This window comes from Equus caballus, chromosome 20, assembly GCF_041296265.1.
Source record: "Equus caballus isolate H_3958 breed thoroughbred chromosome 20, TB-T2T, whole genome shotgun sequence".
Lineage (NCBI taxonomy): Eukaryota > Metazoa > Chordata > Mammalia > Perissodactyla > Equidae > Equus > Equus caballus.
Window position 1 is genome coordinate 5246069 of NC_091703.1, and position 18949 is coordinate 5265017.

Consider the following 18949-nt stretch of genomic DNA (forward strand, 5'->3'; position numbering starts at 1 on the left):
TCCTCTGAGCGTTCATCTCCCCATTTGGGAATGTGAGGCAGGGCGCCGACCTCCCAGGACGCGTGGGGCTCGGCCAAGAGGACGCACGAGTCTCAGGGGGTGACCGGCTCTCACCCGCCCGGCTGACCCCGCCAGGACGCGCGCGGCCACGCGCTCTGCGCGCCCCCTCCCGCGCGCCCGGCAGGCCTGCTCCTCTGCCTCCGGCCTGACCGTCGCCCCCTCGACGCCTGGCTCCCAGGCCGGCCTCGCCCAGCCTCCTCAGCTCCGGCCCACGCTCCGCGCTCAGCCCGCGCCGGCTCTGCGCCCTGCCCTCCATTGTTCATGGTCCTGCGACAAGCCGTGTGTGCCTGGAGGGCAAGGTCACACCCCGCTGCTCAGAGCTCGGCCTGTGGGAAAGCCGCTGAAGGAAGCGAGGCCAGTGAGGAGCACGAACCCCAGCTCTGCGGCTGCGGGCCAGCTTCTCAGTGGCAACCCCTTTCCCGCTCTGCTTTCCCGACTCCTGGCTCGGCGTCCGCGCCCCTCCCGCAGCTCGAGGGCGGCTCCCCGCCTCGCCTGCCTGGGGAGGAACCTTCTGTTCTTCACTCCTGTGCCTCCAGAGCCGGAGGCAGGAGCCAGACGGGCCCTAAGAGGGGTTGAATCGAGGCTCCTGTGGGGTCTGGGGTGGAGGGAAGGGGTCGGCCTCCTGCGTGGCCCTCGGCGGGCCTGCCCAGTCTGGTCGCAGAGGCTGAGCGGACTCACGCGCGAGCTGTCTTCTGGGCGGGGCGGGGCTGCACCGAAGCTTACCTGGTTAAATAGCCCTACCGACATTTATTAAAGAGTCATAGGAAAACCTCACCAGAGTAGATTCTGCCTGTGAATACCAGTGACGCGGTTCAACTTGTTTCCATCCACTTTCCGCTTTTTTCCCCTCTGGAGCAAACTGATAGGATTATCTGATTTTCCTTTTGTACCAGAGCCTGATGACGTCAGAAACCGGGCAGGGGTTTTCTTTTGTGTGCTAAGAAATGCTAAGGGACAGCTGCTGCCAGCAAAAATATTTCCTCTGCGCTTGTGAAGGGTGAGTGGGAGAAGCGGTGATGGGGGCAGGTAGATGTGTGGGAATACTAGCCTTTTGGGGCATTCGAGGACTGAGCGGGGCAATTCGTACAAAGATGAATGATTCTTCTAGCACCAAGAAAGTTTAGGGAGACTGGTTGAAGGCCAGTGCCCATCCAGATGGAGACGCCTGTGGAGGGGATGATCCAGCCAATGCCGATGAATGGGATGTGAGAGGATGAGAGGGGTCCAGGAAGATGCCAAGGTTCTGGACCCGACCTCCTGGAGAATGCAGCTGTCTGAGAGGAGGGAGACGGTGGAAAGGCAGGCTGTGCGTATTAAGTGAGGGGTTTCTAGCGCAAGTTCAGGTGGAGATGATGGGTGGGCAGCTGACTCCATAGGTTGGAGCTCAGGAAGGAGGTTGGTGCCAGAGACACACATTTGGGAGTCATCACTGTTTGGAAGGTACACAAGCCGTGGGCTGTGGGACATCCCCCCAGGGAGAGCAGCTAGAGGAGAGAAGGATACTGGGGCAGTCCCATGGAGGAGGCTGGGACTGTGACGAGAACCAGCAGAGGAGCCTGTGAAGGTGGGGCTGGGAGGAAGTCAGCGGTGCCCTGGGGCGAGGAAGACACTTGAGTCGTCGCTCCAGACTTCCATAGCTGGAGGTCTTGGTGACCTTGGCAGAAGCAGTTTAGGGAAGGGCAGGGCGGCCGATTGGAGTGAGTTCAGGAGAGAAGGGCAGAAGAGGAACTGGAGACAGCCACAGGAAGCCTTTCCCTGAGTTCTGCTGCGGAGGGAAGCAGAGACATGCAAAGGTAGACTGTGGAGACAAAGAAAGACACTATCTAGGATCACGTCTGTCTGCCATGAGAAGAGTCTAGCAGACAGGAGAAAACCGGCAGTGCAGGAGAGAGAGGTGACAGTCGCGTGCATACTGTCTGTGAGAAGGGAGAGGCGAGGGCCCAAGTGCAGGAGTGGAGGGCGCCTGCAGGTGGGAGCGGACAGCGGCTCTGTCCTAATGGAGAGGAAGGGGACCTGATGGGCTCGGTTGTAGGTAGTCTGTTGGGTTTGGTGGGAGGAACAGATTTGGAGCAGAATGTGAATTATCATATAGTCTTCAGATTAGAGGCCGCCTTTAATTCCTTGGGGTGGTGAACACAGTTTAGGGCTGCACCTCTCCACTCCCGGCCACTGGGGCTCCTCAGCAGAGAATACGGACAAAAGCTGGTCAGCAGATGCAGTAAGTCTCAGTAAACCATATATATATGTAAACCATATATATATATACACACACACATATAGTCACTGTGGCCGGGACAGCGGTGCTCATCAAACATTCCGTCTGACCCCCACGTTTTGCACACAACCCCCTGCTTCGCCCCCGGCAGGTAGGCAGTGACGAGTGACTATTTCTGGCTAATGGGCTACAAGAGGATTTGATGTGTCACTTCTGGGTCGGAGCATCAGAAGCCCAGACCCAACACTGCAGCTCCTCCTTCTCCTGCTGTGACCCCAGGTGTCAGTCTGGGTCCCTGAGGACTATATGGAGCAGAACCTCCATCTCACCTCCTACCTCTGCCTCCTCCACCTTCCATACCAGGCTAGACACACATCATGAGGTAAAGACAGACGTGGTTGCATCAAGCCATTGTTCCAGGGTTGAAATGTAACCGAAGCATAACCCGGCCTATGACTAACCCAAACAGCACATTAGCTGCCACAGCATATCACAGAGCTTGGGGTGACCTGGACAAAGGCCCAAGGATCTCAGGAGAGACTCCATGATGCTGTAAACATCCTGGACGATCTGGAGGCCTGCCGATTGCACACTGGGCACGCCGGGGCAGCTCCGTCTTCAGATGGCCGGTACGCATCACAAATCCAGGACTCACCTCTCCTCGCCTGGAGGCGAGGTAACAGGTGTCCTCCCCACAGAGCACTTTCCTTATCCAGCATCTAAAAAAGCCTGTAATTCTTGGCCCCTCATGAAATTCACACCAGATAAAGGCTCACTACCCAAACTCGTGGCAGAAAGACGGTGGGGATGAGTCAAAACACCCAAGCCCTGGGCCCGCTCTTCAAGCAGACAGCCGGTGGGCTGGCCTCTTTTGCGGTCTGCGGCTCGTTGCTTCTGCATTTGTGGGCTACCTGGGAAACAGGATCTGCTGTTGCATCGGAATGTTCTAAAGCTGCAGAGGCTAGAGAAAAGCCTCTGACAGCTCCCGGGTGAAGAGCAGGAACCCGGGCCGGCCCTCCCTGTCTGGGAGGCAGGCAGCCCTGCACCTAACCCGCTTCCTTCCCACCTGCCACCTGGTGGTAAACTGAAGAATTACACCCTCCTGCTTAGGGCTTACCGGGCGGCGGATCTTGTTACCTTTCTCCTTCTTATCAGATCGTCACCGGCTATTAGCTCTGGAAGGCGCCTTAGAGGTAATCTAAGCCAATCTTCTCACTGACAGCCGAGGTGACACAGACCTAGAATAGAGGCACAGAGCTAGTTCTTGGTGGAGCCGGGCCTGCAGCCCAGGCCCTGGGAGGCTCTTTGTTATGCTTCCAGCATTTACTCACTCACTCAATCCTGTTTGTTTTATGCCTATCGTGAGCAGAGCCAACGCTGTGCACTGCACTGAGGATGAAAGAGCCCCTAGCTGCCCTTAAAGAGCTGCCTGAGAAGGAGGATGGGCATGCAAAAAGGCCGTTACATAAAATGACGGCTCTTTGTGGGGGGAGGTGGGGGGAGCAAGGATGAAGGGCCCGCAGAAGCTGCAGCCCTTCTGCCTGAGGCAGGGAAGGCTTCCCCTGGGGGTGGCGTTGGGGCTAACTTCTAGAGGGATGGTTTCTCCTGCAGGTAAATCCGGGGCAGGCCAGGCAGGGGACACCCTATGCAATGGAGATCAGGGCCAACGGAGCCAGTGGGTTCCGGCTGCCTCATGGAGTTCCGGCTCACCAGAGCTCACAGCTAGAGGTGAGGGAAGGGATAGGCACGAAGCAGCTGGGGGAGGGGCCTTGTCTGTCTGCACAGGTGTTCAGGCTAAGCATCATTGAAGGGTTTTCCTATTAGAGGAAGAAACATGAGCAGACTTAGTCATTTGATAGCTCTCTCTGGCGGTAGTGAGGAAGACAAGTGGGAGGCCAGTGAAACAAGAAGCGGGGGACCAGTCAGGATGCCACAGCAGCAGTCCAGGCCAGAGAAGGGCAAGGTCTGCGTCAGGCCAGCAGCGCAGGCGGGGAGGACGGGAGGGGGTGTGGGAGTCTCCCGCGGGCAGCACTGTTTGCAGGCATGGAGAAGATTCTTGAGTTACGGTTTAGGAAACTGAGTGAGTGGTGGTACATTCACCAATGTAGGGGATACAGTAAAGGAAAGGGCAGGAGTGAGAAGCTGGAAGAGAGGATGAGATCCGGTGGGGGCACGCCGAAGGTCCGGGTGCTGTGGGGGTCAGTTAGGAAGCGATGGCCAGTAGGCAGCTGCGTATGTATGTGGCTCTAAGAGCAAGGCTGGCTGTAGATTCATATTTAGAGATTAGGTGATGAGCACAGTCATGGCCAAGGACAAAAGGGCCCAGGAAATGCATAAAGTGAGGTGAGAACAGGCCACAGAAAGTGCCTGTCCCACCCTGGGTTCTCAAGAAAGCAAATTCAGAGTCCAGTGTGGATATTTATTAGAGAGTACTCTTGGAATGCATGGCTATGCAAGGGAGAGAGAGGAAGCAGGATTGGGCAGAGGGAGAAGGGAAGTTGCGACGCAGATGCAAACCCCAAAAACCTCAGTTGACCCCACAGAACTCAAATGGTGGTCAGAGTTGACTGTGTTGGGCCCAAAGGGCCGCATCTTTCTTCCCCTGCCTCCTTCAGAGAGCCACCCCAGGACAGGCCTCTGGGCAGGGCAGCTCTCAGGAGCAGAGCAGTCCCTACAGGGGTGACACTTGAGGGCCCCATTCTCTGAGAAGCTGGGCAACACTTCTTCCCGGGGAGGACCTGCCCTTCGGCCAGAGTTGCTGTTTGGTCCATTGACTGTCACAGTTGGGTAAGGGAGTACCAAATGGCACCCAAGGAGATCACCTGGGCATCTGATATTTTCCTCCCGCCCCACACAGGGACAACAGCCTTATCTCCTTCTGACCAGCCAGGATGGTGACTTCTTTTCAACCTACTGGGCTTGGACACAACAGCTCAAAGTGCCCAGTGGCAGCCATACACAGCTATTGTTAGTGGGACCCCTGCCGTGGCGTGGCCCCTGGTGGAAGTGTCCTCCCGTGGGAAGCAGGACCTCTAACCCTGCAGTCTGTAAGTGTAGGTTTGGGAAGCACACTCGCCTAAATGGGTGGTTGGAAGGGAGGATAAGTGGGGTCTCTCCTGCTTCCAGCCCTTGGATCCCTGACTTATGTGGTCTTCCTTCTGGGGACGCCGCACCATATAAAGCACTTTGATTCAAGTTGTAGTCAGAGTCCTGGAGGATGGCTCCCCATCTGCATAAATTCCCATCCTGAGCATCTCTGCCTTCGGTTTGTGCGCACGGGGTGTGTGATGTGGCCAGTGACTCCCTTGGGTCTGGGCCCCCTCTCCCACCCTTTTGCTGTCTCAAGTGACTTTATGCGGAACGCCTTGCGGGAGGATCTCACACTCTGTAAGCATTGGATAATGGCGCTATCTGAGGTTCTGGACAGAAAGGCAAACCCACCCTGGAATGTGGTTCTATTCTTCTCAGAACAAACTGCTGGCCCCTCTGGGTGGAGAGCGCCCGACGTCACCAACTTGCGACCACGTGGCCGCCTGATCTCCTTGAGGAGTGGTGCCATAACAGAGCCTCAGCCTGGATCTCTGCTGGGAGGTAGGGTGTTTGGTGGCAGTAGCGAGACGGACTTTGGTAAGTGGAATTCCATACTGTTGCCCTTGCATAACCTCCATCTCTGCCCCCATGGCTATTCGGTTCCCGGCCCACTGTGCCAGCCCTGGGGTGGTGGAAGACAGTGGGCTGACTAACATCAACTAACAGAGTCATTTTGTCTACTTAGTCACTTAATTCCTCTTCTCTTCTGGATGTTCTCTGCTGGCTGATAACATGTGATACAGTAATCCTCACACTTTGTGGTCCCTCCATCCACATGCCTCTTCCCCAGACCTCCTTATCCTGCATCTTCCAGTCTTTCTCCCAACAGGTCCCTGACTAGCCGGGCCAGGTCATTCACACTGCCCATGAGCCTGTATGTACCCTGAGCTCAGGCTTCTGCTCTGTCCACACAAAAGGGATGACCAGATGCACTGCCAGAGTGAGGCTGTGGTGCAGCTGCCATCCATTTGTAGCTTGTACCTACCTACTGACCCATCCGAACACCAGGCTCCAGTGTTTACCTCATTCTTCAGCTATTTCTGTGGCATTCCCCATATGGCCATAGGTGTGAACTGAAGACAAGGCATTGGTGAAACAGAGGTGACCGCGACGTAATGCAGCAATGTGATATTTTCTGGAATGTCTAGACAGTCTAGGCCTCTTCGGACTACACTGTGACAGAGGGTGGGGAGTTAACATAGTCCTGGGCACAGCTATAAATGAATATTGTTGACAATCCCATCTGAATGCAAACTGTTTCTGCTCCTCTTTTCTGATTGGAACAGAAAATAATGTATTTCCCAAATACCTGGCCACGTGACGCGTACCTGAGGCCTTCTTATACTGCCCTAGCAAGGAGACCACGAGTGCTGTGGCAGCTGCACTTGGGACGGCTTCTTGGTTGAGTTTATGGTAGTCTGTTGCCATCTTCCAGGATTCAACTGGTGAAGCAGAGACAGGATGAGGACCACCACCACTGCATCCTTTAGATCCTTAAGGGTGGCCCTCATTTCCACCATCCTCCCTGGATGCAATATTGCTTAGCTGAGGAAGGGGCAGTTTCATAGGCTTCCACTTGGCTTTCTCCACTGCAATGGCTCTTAGCCCACAGGCCAAGGACCCAAGGTGGGGATTGTGCCAACTTCCAAGTATGTCTGTCCCAATTACATATTCAGGGACCAGGCAAGTGGCCCCAGATAGGTCTGCTGACCCAATGGATCCTTGGCCAGGACTCCACTTATGTCTGGTTCCTCCATGACCCCACTCTAACAGGAGGACCATGATGACACTTCAGGTCTCCAGATCTCAATTCCAACTCTGACCCTTGAAATGACTGGATCGTCCTCTTTCCCTAGTGTACTGTTATCTGAGTAAATGGCCATTGGTCCCTTTGCGGAAGGGTTGGGTGCTCATACTGTGTATACCTGCCATGGTTTTGCAGGGGACCCGGCCAGCTCTTCAGTTCTTGGGTTCCAGGTCCAGAAAGTGAGCAAGGGACCATAAGATTTTATTGAGGTGACTGCCCTCAGCATCTTGATCATCCATCCTTAATTTCTTCTGATGGTATAAGGTAAATACTACGCTTGTAGTAGTCAGCCTCAGCTGATCCTATGGGTACTCTGGACTGAAAACAGTCCATCACCGTCCTGCACTGTGGTGGAATGGCCTTGCCTTTCTACTGCTGCCTCTATCAATCACTGGATTTGGGCTGCACGGGGAAGGGGATGCAGACTCCAAAAGAGGTGACGGTAGAAGGTTTTCTGCTAACAGCATTTCCAGCAGATGAGACAAGTCCTTTCCTGAAGAGGAATCTGGTGGCACACCTCAGAGTCCACCACAGAGTCAGTGGGGAAGCTGCCACGGTTGATGGAGTCAGGTTCCTGAGGACATGGACGACAGTGTCAGAGCACAGATGGGTAGATTAACCTTTGACAAGAGGTGGGGCATTTCTCACCATAATAAGGGGGAGAGAAGGCGGTAAGAATGGGGTTAGCTAAGGGTCTGAGTAGACGGACAAGGAGTTGGGGAAATCAACCCCCATAACCTCTGTTTTCTTTGTAAAATCAGAAGCAAGGTCAGCTGCTGAACTGGGTCTTGGGTAGGTTAGGGCTTGAGGAGACTAGTCCTCAAAGGAGAGAGGACGCAATCTAAGGACTGCAGGGCAGTGTTGAAGGGGCAGCTGATGTCGGGTGGCATGGTGTTGGGTGGCATGACTGGTTGTGCCCACGTCTGCTGGGTCACGTGGGTCTCCCTGTGGTGCTCAGAGGCCAGCTGCAGGAGCAGAGAGGAGCACGCTTTGACCGTGCTGGTAGACGTGGGAGGCCGGTGAGGCAATAGGGTGTTAACCAGTTATCTTAGTTACCCCAGAGACTTCTTTCAGATTCTTAGATAGAAACTCTCCATTTTAAAGACTGTGTTCGTTTTCCAGGAGGACAAAGCATTAGAGGACCTCAGAGGTGAGGAGTGGGGAGACCATCCACTCCATTAGTCCAGGTTATCAATTCTTCTTTTGTGGATCATGCTTTTGGAGTTTTATCTATGGAAGCTTTGTTTAATTAAAGGTTATAAATGTTTTCTCCCATGTTTTCTTCTAGAAGTTTTATAGTTTTAAGTTTTATGTTTATGAACAATTTTGAGTTCATTTTTGTGTATGGTGTACAGTATGAATTGAGGTTCATTAGGAATTAGGAAACTGAAAATTAAAGCCACAATGAGATAACACTATCTACCTCTTACAATGGCTAAAATGAGAGACTGACGATACCAAGTAGTTGACATGGTCCTGGCTGTTTGGTGAGGATGGGGAGGACTCAGAACTCTCATACACTGCTGACAGGAATGTACAGTGGTACGATCACTATGGAAAACAGCTTAACAGGTTCTTAAAAGCTTACACATACAACTAGTATATAATACAACCATTCTACTCCTAGGTATTGGTCTACGAGACATGAAAGCATATGTCCATACAGAGACTTACTTCTACACATATGTTCGCAGCAGCTTTACTGTCATATCTCCAAACTGGAGACAGCCCAAATGAACATCAACATGTGAAGAGATAAACAATTAGTGGTTCATCCATACAATGGGATAGTGCTCAGCCATAAAAAGGAATGAATTACTGATATACCCAACAACCTACATGAATCTCAAAATAACTATGGGTGAACAGGCAGACAAACAAAATTGCACTTACTATATAATTCCATTTATATAAAACTCTAGAAAATGCAAACTAATCTGTAGTGACAAAATGCAGATCAGTGGTTGGGGACGAGGCAGGAAGGGGCTTGAGGAAAGCTTTGGGGATGATGGATGTGCCATCTTGATTACAGAGATGATTTCATGAGTTACACGTGTCCAAACTTCAATTTGTATACTTTAAATATGTGCAGTTATTGTATGTTGATTATACCTTAATAAAGCTCTTAAAAAATATTGACTTGAAAATTAGCTATACAATTGAATCATTGATAACTAGCAAATAGAACAAACCTGTAAAAATACCCTTTTAAACTTCAATGTAGTTCAACAGTTGCTTGTAACAGAATCTGACAAAATGGGCCGTTTGCTTTTACCACATTCTCTCTTAACACACTGAAGGCTTCCTTATATCAACTCTGCAGTGTCCCAAAGTGACTAAGATTAAAGGGTCCCGTAGCATCAACCGTGTTTCCCATGTACTCGCTCATAATCCTGTCCCCTCCTCTGAGAGGTACCTATTCTTATCTCCGTTTTGCAGATGAGGGAACTTGAGTCTCAGAGAGGTTAAAAGGTTAGTCCAAGGCCCACGGCTGTACGCGACTGCAGCTTCGGGGGGCCTGAGTCCAAGAGCGGCCCCTCATCCTCCCGCTAACTCAGTCGACGCAATTTTCCTTTGTAGAGGCTTTCTCTCAGTATCCCTGCCATTCTTAAGGCCAGGACGTCCAAGGCCTCCCTGGAGTTACAGGGCTGCTAGGAGGAGGATTTTGGTAAACCAAAGCAATGGCGTCTTGATGGGAGGTGGCAGCTCTCGGAGCGCTTAGGGAACTAGTAAAGTAAAGGCGATTGTCTTTGTAGGGCGACGTGTCACTCCCTGGGAAGATGTGGCCTGCTCCAGGACAGCAGTGCTGCTCCTCAACAATAGTGGGAGCGGGAAGGAAGGAACAAGCGAACATGAGTCCTGCCGGGCGCCGTGGGCTTCCTGAGCCCACCGCCGGAGCCCAGCCCCGCCGGGCCGTGGCGTCAGCGGGCTTTCCACGCGCGCCCATCGGGGCATCCAAGCGCCGGCGGAGGCCGGTGGGGCCGCGCGGGCGCGCGGCCAGGACTCTCCGCGCGGCGAGCGCGAGCAGCCCGGCCCCGCCCCCGCCCTATGGCCCCGCCCCCCGGACGGCCCCGCCCGCGCGCGGGACCGAAAGCGAAGGCGCGCTCGGCCTCTCGGCGCTCGCCTGCTCGGGTCTGGCCGGGCCGGCGGCTGTGGCGCCGCGGCGACAGGGGTCCGGCGCGGTCGGCCGGGCCGGCGGGCGGCATGGAGGGGCCGCGGGCCGGCGCGGCCGGGGACGTGTCCCTGCACAACTTCAGCGCGCGGCTTTGGGAGCAGCTGGTGCACTTCCACGTCATGCGGCTGACGGACTCGCTCTTCCTGTGGGTGGGGGCCACGCCGCACCTGCGCAACCTCGCCGTGGCCATGTGCACCCGCTACGTGAGTGCGGGCCGGGCGGGGCGCGGGGCTGGGGACGCGGGCGGCCGCGGCCGGGCCGGTCACCCAGAGGTCTGGGCGGGGCGTGGCGTGCCTGCCGGACGGCGCTCAGGCGCGCGCCGGGTAAACTTCAGGCCCCCAGGTGCGCGCGCGGCCCAGGTCCGTCCTGGGCGCGTGGGCCCGGGGCTTTCCGGAACGCTCCCTCTGATGTCCTGGGGAGCCGGGGAGGCGGTCTGGGTCTGCGCCGGCGGGGGGAGCACGTGGGCCCCGGCGGGTCCCTCCCCTCCCCACCCCTCTGCTGGCTCCGGGTTCCATCTCTGTAGTTGGCTGTCCAGGGGCTTCATCTGGGACCTCTGCTCTCTGGTCACACTCGCGCCCTGGGGGATGGCGCCTACCGCTCAGCTTTCATGCCGTCTGTATATTGACCGCACCAACATTTATTTATGTTTCCAGTGCAGACCTCTTTCCTGAACTTCAGACTTTTGTATTTCCACTTGGAAGTCTAGTAGACATCTCACGCTAGACGTATTCAAGACCAAACTCTGGAGCTCTCCTGGCGAACCTGTGCCTCCAAGAGCCAGGCCACCCCTGTCATGGCAACTCCGTCCAAACCTTGGAGTCATCCTTGATTCCTCTGTGCCTCCCACCTTCCACGTGCCGAATGTCAGTCATAACCTACAGGGAATCCAGCCAGCTCTCAGCTCGGGCAGATCTGCCACCCTGGGCCGGGCGCGCAGCATCTCGGCTCCTCCTTGGCTGATGCCCCCTTTGCTCCTGTATTGGTTTCTTAGAGCTGCCGTAACAAGGTGCCTCACACCCAGAGGCCTCCAACAGTAGAGGTTTATTCTTGCACGGTTGTCGAGGCCAGAAGTCTGAAATCAAAGGGTTGGCAGGGCTGGTTCCTTCTGAGAGCTCTGAGGGCAAAATCATCCCAGGCCTCTCTCTCAGCTCCTGGTGTTGCTGGCAGTCCTTGGTGTCCCTTGGCTTGCAGCTGCATCTCTCCAGTCTCTGCTTCCAGTGTCACATGGCCTTCTCTGTGTCTCTTCTTTTCTTGTCAGTCATATTAGGTTAAGGGTCCACCCTATTCCAGTAGACCTCCTCTTAACTGACATCCTGATTACATCTGCAGTGACCCTATTTCCAAATAAGGGCACGTTCACAGGTACCAGGGCTTAGGATGTGGACATATCTTTTTGGAGGACACGTTCAATCCACAACACTACCTTATGGCCAGTGCTCCACAGGGCAGCACTGCAGTGTGACACTGTCATTCCTCAGCTCCACACCTTTCAAGAGAGGATCTCAGAGTGTAACCAGAGACTTCACCTTGACCTGGAGGCCCTGTCACCTGGTGGCTCCCCTGCTCTCACCCTCCTCCCTGCCTACTCACTGGCCTCTTGGCTGTGGCCTCTTGGCTGCTCTAGCTCGCAGCTGCTCCCTCTGCAGCTTATTGTCAGCGTCCATGGTGCTGGTGAGGTCTGTGTTAGGAGTTTTTGTGTCCCTAGCATCTGACACGCTGCTCCTCAAATCCTTGTTGAAGGCATAAGTGAAGCCCTCAGGGAACCCTGTTTGCTAGGGAGAAGGAGCGGTAACCCGCAGCTAGTCGGGCAGTAAGGATTGTAATCTCGGGTACGGGGGCCCAGAGGTGGTGGGAAGTCAGAGGAGCGAGCCACAGGCAGGGCCTGGGCAAGGCTTCAGGAAGAAGGCTCTGATGCGATTTTGGATATCCTCACACAGTGCCCTCCTCTCCCTTTCTCCTCTTGCTGTTCTTTTCCTGCTGTGTTTTTTTTCCTTTCTTTTTTGGTGAGTACCAGCAGGTGGGCCTTTGGGCAGGTGGCTGTCTCAGGTCTTTCATTGGAGGAGAGGCGGAGGCCTGGAGGGCAGGGGGTGATGGGCAGGGCTGTGTGTCTGGAGGTCAGGGTGCTCTAGAGCCACCTTACTTTCTTGCTTTCCTAGATCTAAGGCTGTAGTCATCGACAGCGGGTAGGGCCGTGGGCCATAGGGGGCCCAGGACTGCTCACTGGTTAAGACGAGGCATTGCTATCTTGAATCAGCTTCAAGGCTTCTCCTGTGGGCTGCTTTGTTGGCCTGACCACTTGGTAGTCATAGCTCCTAGTAGGGTGTATTTTCTCAACTGGAAAGTCACTGTCCACCGAGATTGGGGCAGGAACAGAAAAGGAGCCAGTCCCACTTACTGACCACATTGTGTGCCCTCCAGGGGCAGGTGCACAGCCAGCTAGGGGGAAGAGGTGCAGGCCATAACTTAAGGGAGGAAACCTAAGATTCCTGCAGAACAGGGCTCAGCAAACTATTGCCTGTGGGCTGGTCTGCCGTCTACTTTTATAATAAAGTTTTATTGGAACACAACTATGCCCGTCCATTCAGTAGCATCTGGCACAGCTTTTGCACTTCGATGGCAGAGTTGAGGAGTTGGAGTTGGACCTTGTGGTCCATAAAAACTAAATTATTTATTATTGGCCCTTCTTGGAAAAAGTTTGCCAGCCCATGTGTGGAGGATGGTACCAAAGGGTCTGTGAGGTCTGCCCCCTCCTACTGTCCCCAAACCCCCACATGTAAGACAAGACTGCACAGCTGTGCTGCTCTCCCAGCTGGCCCGTCTCACAGCGAGCAGGTCTGTGTTTGGTGCCAAGAGAGGCTGCAGGACTAGGATGATGCTTGTCCCACCAGCATGAGGAAGCTGGCCTGGGACGAGGGAAGATGGGGTGTGGGACCCTGTGTGCTCAGAGAATCGAGGACGTGTTCGGCCTACTTGGGGGAGTGGAAGGTGGTGCTCCAGCCACGGCAGAACTGTCTAGGCAGGTGTCTGCCTGGGAGACTAGCTGGCATGATGTGATTTTGGAAATAATGAAGTATTAAGAAGGGTAGCAATATGGGGTTTTAAATTTTGTTTTTGGTGGAAAAAGGCCACTCTGTTAAGGTAGATTTTCTGTTTTCAGGTGGTTTAACTGTAAGTACTGTTAACATACAGCTAAATGTTAATCATGAAATCTATAAACAGCAAACTCGTTCAGATCATATTTTTGTATCTTTTTCAACAAAAAGGCATGCAGTAAATGCTTTCATTCTTGTCCTGTTTTTTTTTTTGGTGAGAAAGACTGGCCCTGAGCTAACATCTGTTGCCAATCTTCCTCTTTTTGCTTGAGGAAGATTGTCACTGAGCTAATATCTGTGCCAGTCTTCCTCTATTTTGTGCATGGTATGCTGCCACAGCGTGGCTTGATGAGCGGTGTGTAGATCTGCACCCGGGATCTGAACCTGCAAACCCCGGGCCGCCAAAGCAGAGCATGCAAACCCAACCACTACGCCACCGGGCCAGCCCCTTATCCTGTGCTTTTTGATCATCTTTATAGACCAAATAAATCTGTTTTATAGACAACAATTTTGTCTCATATTGGAGTGACTTTGAACCCTTGGCAGACAAGGAGCAGTCTCTGATCTGTGCTCTGCTCACAGTGTCTGACACACAGTAGGTGTGCGTTCAGTTCACCTGTCTCTACCTGGACGGTGTGGGTTCGGGAGGGCACCAAACCCCAGAGCCTCTGACTGCACAAGCTTGTCCCTATAAAAACCTTGTCACTTCCTAAGACTCCTGGACCTGTGTACCGAAGCTGTTTCTTTCAGAAGTCTTCCTTTTTGCCACCTTATAAGTTAGTGGTGTTTTTCTTTGAAGGTAGGCCTTTTTAATGGTAAGAGGAATTGCTTCCAAAGGAGTTGGAAGTAAGATTACTTCTAGATTTCAGGAGGGCCACATTTATTTGTCTCTAGTTTTATTGCTGCTTATCTGCAATGAGGATCGGCTGAGCATGTTCAGAAGTTTTTATTTTCGTCATTGGGTGCTGAGGTTGGTGGCTGTCTGCAGAGTCACAGGGCCCTTGTTAACCTTGAAGAGCCCAGACACCTTCAGGGGCTGGCGAGGTGTGTTCTCTACAGGCCCCGATGAGGAGATTAGGCATCCTGCCCTCTCGGCTGGTGGCCATTCAGGGGCGAGCGGGACCCGAGGCACTTGGCGCCCAGACTCTGATCGGCTCTCTTCTTGCTATGCCCCTAATGTTCTTGTTTGCTTCCGTCTTGCTCCTAATGTTGCCCTTCAGCATGCTTTGGAGTTTCCAACACGAAAACAAGCTCTTTATGTGAAATAGGCCCTGGAACTTATTAACAGCACTGTGATGCCAGATTCAGGTGACTTCTCATCTGTCCCAGCTGTGTGACCTCATATGCATTAGAAGGTCAACCTACCTGGCTATTGACACAGATGCCAGACCTTCCTTCTCTTGGCAGATGTGTCTGACCTCCCAGAACCTGCCACAGCCACCCTCGTGAAGCAGCAGAAGGCACAGGAGCTTGGCTGCTGGAGAAGCAGCACTGTGTTCTTTGTTTTCCTTTTAGGACTCCATTCCCGTGTCCACTTCCCTCCTCGGAGACACTTCTGACACGACCTCCACTGGCCTTGCCCAGCGCTTAGGTACGTACCCAGAGCTGGCGCTGCACGAGCAGCCAGATGGGGACCTCACTGTTTAATGGAATCATGAGGCAAGCCACTTCAGAGGTACAGAATCTTTATACTGAGAGGTAAACCAACTCCTTACTGCAGGCTAAGCACAGACCTTTGTATATTGGGTCTTCTTTAAGGAGGGCACGTCCATGCCCATTGTCTCAGGGCCAAGGGCCAGTGTGCTCCCAAGGGACTCCCATGTCATGCTTGGCTGCCGTCCAAGCCTGGGAGTGAGAGGTGATTTTGCTCCCTCCTGTAAGCACATCATCTCGGGAGGAGAGTGTGAATGATGCCGCAGCGACTCCAGGTGGCCTCCTGGGCCTCCCAGGGACTCGGTGGAGCCTGTGGAGCAGGGTACCAGCCCCGAGGAGGAGGGACTGCCCTTCTCTCTCCGTGTGGTGGTGTTCAGAGATCAGAAGAGAGACCGGCCTGGCCTGAGCGTCGCGTAGAGTGGGTGTTAAGCAAAGAACGGGAGGTCGAAGGCTCCGCCCCCTCCGCGCACGCAGACTCCTGTGAAGACCCAGGCAGTTCAGGTGAGGGCAGCGTGTTCTGCCTCCGCCAGCGTGCGCCACCGCCAGGGCGTCACGGGCGCCGAAGACCGCGGACAGGAGGGCAGCCCCCGTCCCCTCCTCAGTCTTTGTGTTCACCAGGGAGCCCAGTCAGCGCAGTTGTCAAGCCAGGGAGGGAGCCCCTGTGCCCTGGCGCTGGGGGTGCGCAGCGGATCCGGCCCCGCCCCTGATTCTGGGGAGATTATGTTTTAATCGTGTGACAGTTACCAGCCTGATCGCTGCCCAGTGGGAACTGCTGTGTCAGCCCCTCCGGGTGCACGCAGGTACGGTGCAGCTGCGTGTGGAGGCGCAGCAGGGCGCCGGGGCGGGCGAGCCAGCTCCCCGTGGGCGCGCCACACCGCGTTCTCTGCGTGGACAGGGCGCAGGCCGCGAGGGCAGCCGCGGCGTTTTAGGAACGTCCACGGTACTGTTTCTTTAGCCTGAAGTTAGAAACCTGACTAGTGTCAGCCAGGTTATTTTGGTAATTTATTGTTAGGAAATAATTTTAAATTTATAGAAAAGCTGCCAAAAGCATGCACAGAATTCCTGCTTAGCCGTCACCCAGATCCCCAAGTGTCATCGCTCCCTCTCTGTTGTGTCATTATTTTCTCTGAGCCATGTGAAAGTAAGCTGAAGACACGGCACGCTTTGCTTCTGCTGTTTCTCTCTGCGTTTGCCACTGTTCAAGGGAGTGACACGCCCATGTGCAACAGGCTCCTTCTGTGACATGCCTGGTCCCATGAAGACATGGCGTGTTCCTACTTAGAGAGCCAGAAAACTGGGTGGACCGCCACAGCGTGGACGACAGATTCTGGTAGAGAAGGGTGCTGGGAACCTGTTTGGCGTGCTACAAATCAGTTGTTTACGCCAATGAAGTAAGATGAGCTCAGGAGTGTCGTTGTGATGGAGGCCTAGTAGCAGTTTGTATGAAAAAAACTAGGTTTTTTTTTTTTTTTGAGGAAGATTAGTCCTGAGCTAACATCTGCTGCCAATCCTCCTCTTTTTGCTGAGGAAGACTGGCCCTGCGCTAACATCTGTGCCCATCTTCCTCTACTTTCTATTTGGGACGCCTACCACAGCATGGCACCCCAAGCAGTGCCATGTCTGTACCCGGGATCTGAACCGGTGAACCCCGGGCCACCGAGAAGTGGAACGTGCGAACTTAACCGCTGCGCTATTGGGTCGGCCCCTTTGTTTTGTTGTTTTGTTTTTCAGTTTTGTTCAAATGTTGGGGCTTTTTAAAATTAACATCTCTCACGTGGTTTACATCAATTTACAATAATCTACACACATTAAAATAGAACACAGACAGAAAATATATCCTTACCAACTTATTAAAGTCAAATATTAATGAAAGGCCCCATCCTGTGTGTATCGGCAAAGACTGGCAGCCCTCAACCACTGCCCAGCAAGGACAGGAACACAGATGAGGCTCGAGAAGTCAGTGGTGTGACATGGCTGCCAGCACCACAAAGGCTGAGTGAGTGCGTGCCAAGGTCCCGCAGGGCTGTCCAGGCGGCCCTGGGCTGTGCGGCTGTCTCAGGCGTGGGTGGGCCTGGACCCTGCAGTGGAAAGTGAGCTATTCAAGGGGAAATGAGATGAGAGAGGTGTCCTGAAACAGCAGCTCACATGGAAGATGAAAGGAAGCTGGGAAAGAAGTGACCTAGAGGGCTCAGAATCACCATGGAAGCGTTGGGGGGCTTCGGTGGAGTGGGGACCCCCAGCTCCGTGTGGCTCTGGAGGGCAAAGCTGGGTCAGCTGGGCGCACGATGCAGGCAGACACAGCTTTGCTCCCTGTTAAGACCCTGTCTTAGCAAGGAGAGCAGTTGGAATCGGAGTGGGCCCCTCTGGGGACAGGGAAGTCCCTGCCACTGAACAAGGGCAGACTGAGCTAGTGTGACTTGACAGGCCCCAGCCTCACCTCTCCTCACCTCACCCCCTTTTCGCCTTTGCTGATGGGACTGGCGTGGTCATGTCCGTGTGGGAGGGTGGGGTGGGTGCCTCTGTGGGGAGGAGGAGTTTGCACCCTGGCTGTGTGTGAGGTGAGGCCCAGGGAGGCCTCAGCACTGGGAATCACACCGTGCAACTGGTTGAGGCTTCCTGCCTCCTGGTCTTAGATGACTGTGCTGCCTTCAGCGTCTGGGCTTGTAACTGTGCTTGATTTCTGTCGTTGGAGCAGGACACCTCGACTCTTATTAGTTCTGTAGAAAGAGGTTAGAACATATATTCAAGATCAAATTGAAAGTTACACGTGTGTGTGTGTGTATCTATTTGTAAATGTGCAGAAATGTAGAATTGTGTCAGGGAGGGGAGTGGAATCCGTAGAGAGGGTGGCGCTGAAGGAGAACTTTAATATTTTATTTTAAATACTTTAACATTATCTGTGTTTTTAGGAAGTAAAAAAAGCCAAACCAGCTTTCTCTGTAAGCAGTGATTCTCAAACCTCAGTGTTCAGATCCCCGAGGGCTTGTGAACAGAGACTGCGGGCCCCAACCCACCCCAGCCTGTCTGATTCAGTGGATGTGGGGTGTGGCCTGAGAAACTGCATCTCCAACAAGTTGGCAGGTGATGCTGCTCATGAGGGGACCACACCCTGAGAAACTCTGTTCTGGAGATGAGCAGAGGGTCCAAGAGAGTTCAGTCTGCATTTGCAGCAGCCGCCTGTGAAGTCGTAGAAATCAGAACTTTCCTCTCTCCCCAACACCCCATTCGCTTTCTGCAAGCATTTCTCAGCTGTAAGGTAGCCATGAGGAGGGACCTCCGGGCACGTCAGTCATGGCTGTGTCGATGTGTTTTCTCTTTTTAGCCAGGAAGACCAACAAACAAGTGTTTGTCAGCTATAACCTTCAAAACACAGACAGCAACTTCGCATTACTTGTAGAAAACAGGATCAAGGAGGAAATGGAGGCTTTCCCGGAGAAGTTCTAGCTGAGGCAGAACCGAGGATTTGTAACTTATGTATAGTACACATTTAAATAAATGGATTGAATTCTACTGTTTGTCTGTCAGCAGGTTAATGTGTTTCCATTTTGTTTTTACAGGGTTAATCTTATTAACTTTCCTTCTGCCCCTCACCAGAAGGTGGGTCTTTTCAAAGGCTGTAACTGATCACCCTGGGCAAGGAGACAAGCAGAACGGGCAGGAAGGTTTCCTCATGCGAGTGCTCAAAAATAGAGAAAAGGGGTAAAATGTGATTTTGATGGGATGGAGGGCGGACCGTCTAATAACCCCAGAAAGACTCGCATTAGTCATGACCCCAGTTAGAGTTCAGGTGGTGGGTCTGTGTAAAGTGGGCTCCGGCTGCCTCCCGTCCTCCCTTCCAGCTGTGCACGCCTCTCCCC

At 53.6% G+C, this 18949-nt stretch overlaps 1 protein-coding gene and 1 long non-coding RNA gene across 2 annotated transcripts; both read left to right on the plus strand.

The window, feature by feature from the left end:
* The first annotated feature begins 3246 nt into the window (after positions 1–3246).
* Positions 3247–9307, plus strand: LOC111769238 (uncharacterized). The gene is made up of 3 exons (XR_002802072.2): positions 3247–3468; positions 5133–5322; positions 5744–9307. It is a non-coding gene; the product is annotated as an uncharacterized lncRNA (long non-coding RNA).
* Positions 9308–10205: 898 nt separating this feature from the next.
* On the plus strand, positions 10206–18602 carry PSMG4 (proteasome assembly chaperone 4). Its single transcript, XM_023624372.2, has 3 exons — positions 10206–10550; positions 14955–15030; positions 18415–18602. The coding sequence occupies exons 1-3, from the start codon at positions 10221–10223 to the stop codon at positions 18534–18536; spliced, it is 528 nt and encodes a 175-aa protein (XP_023480140.2). The 5' UTR covers positions 10206–10220; the 3' UTR covers positions 18537–18602.
* The last annotated feature ends 347 nt before the right edge of the window (positions 18603–18949 follow it).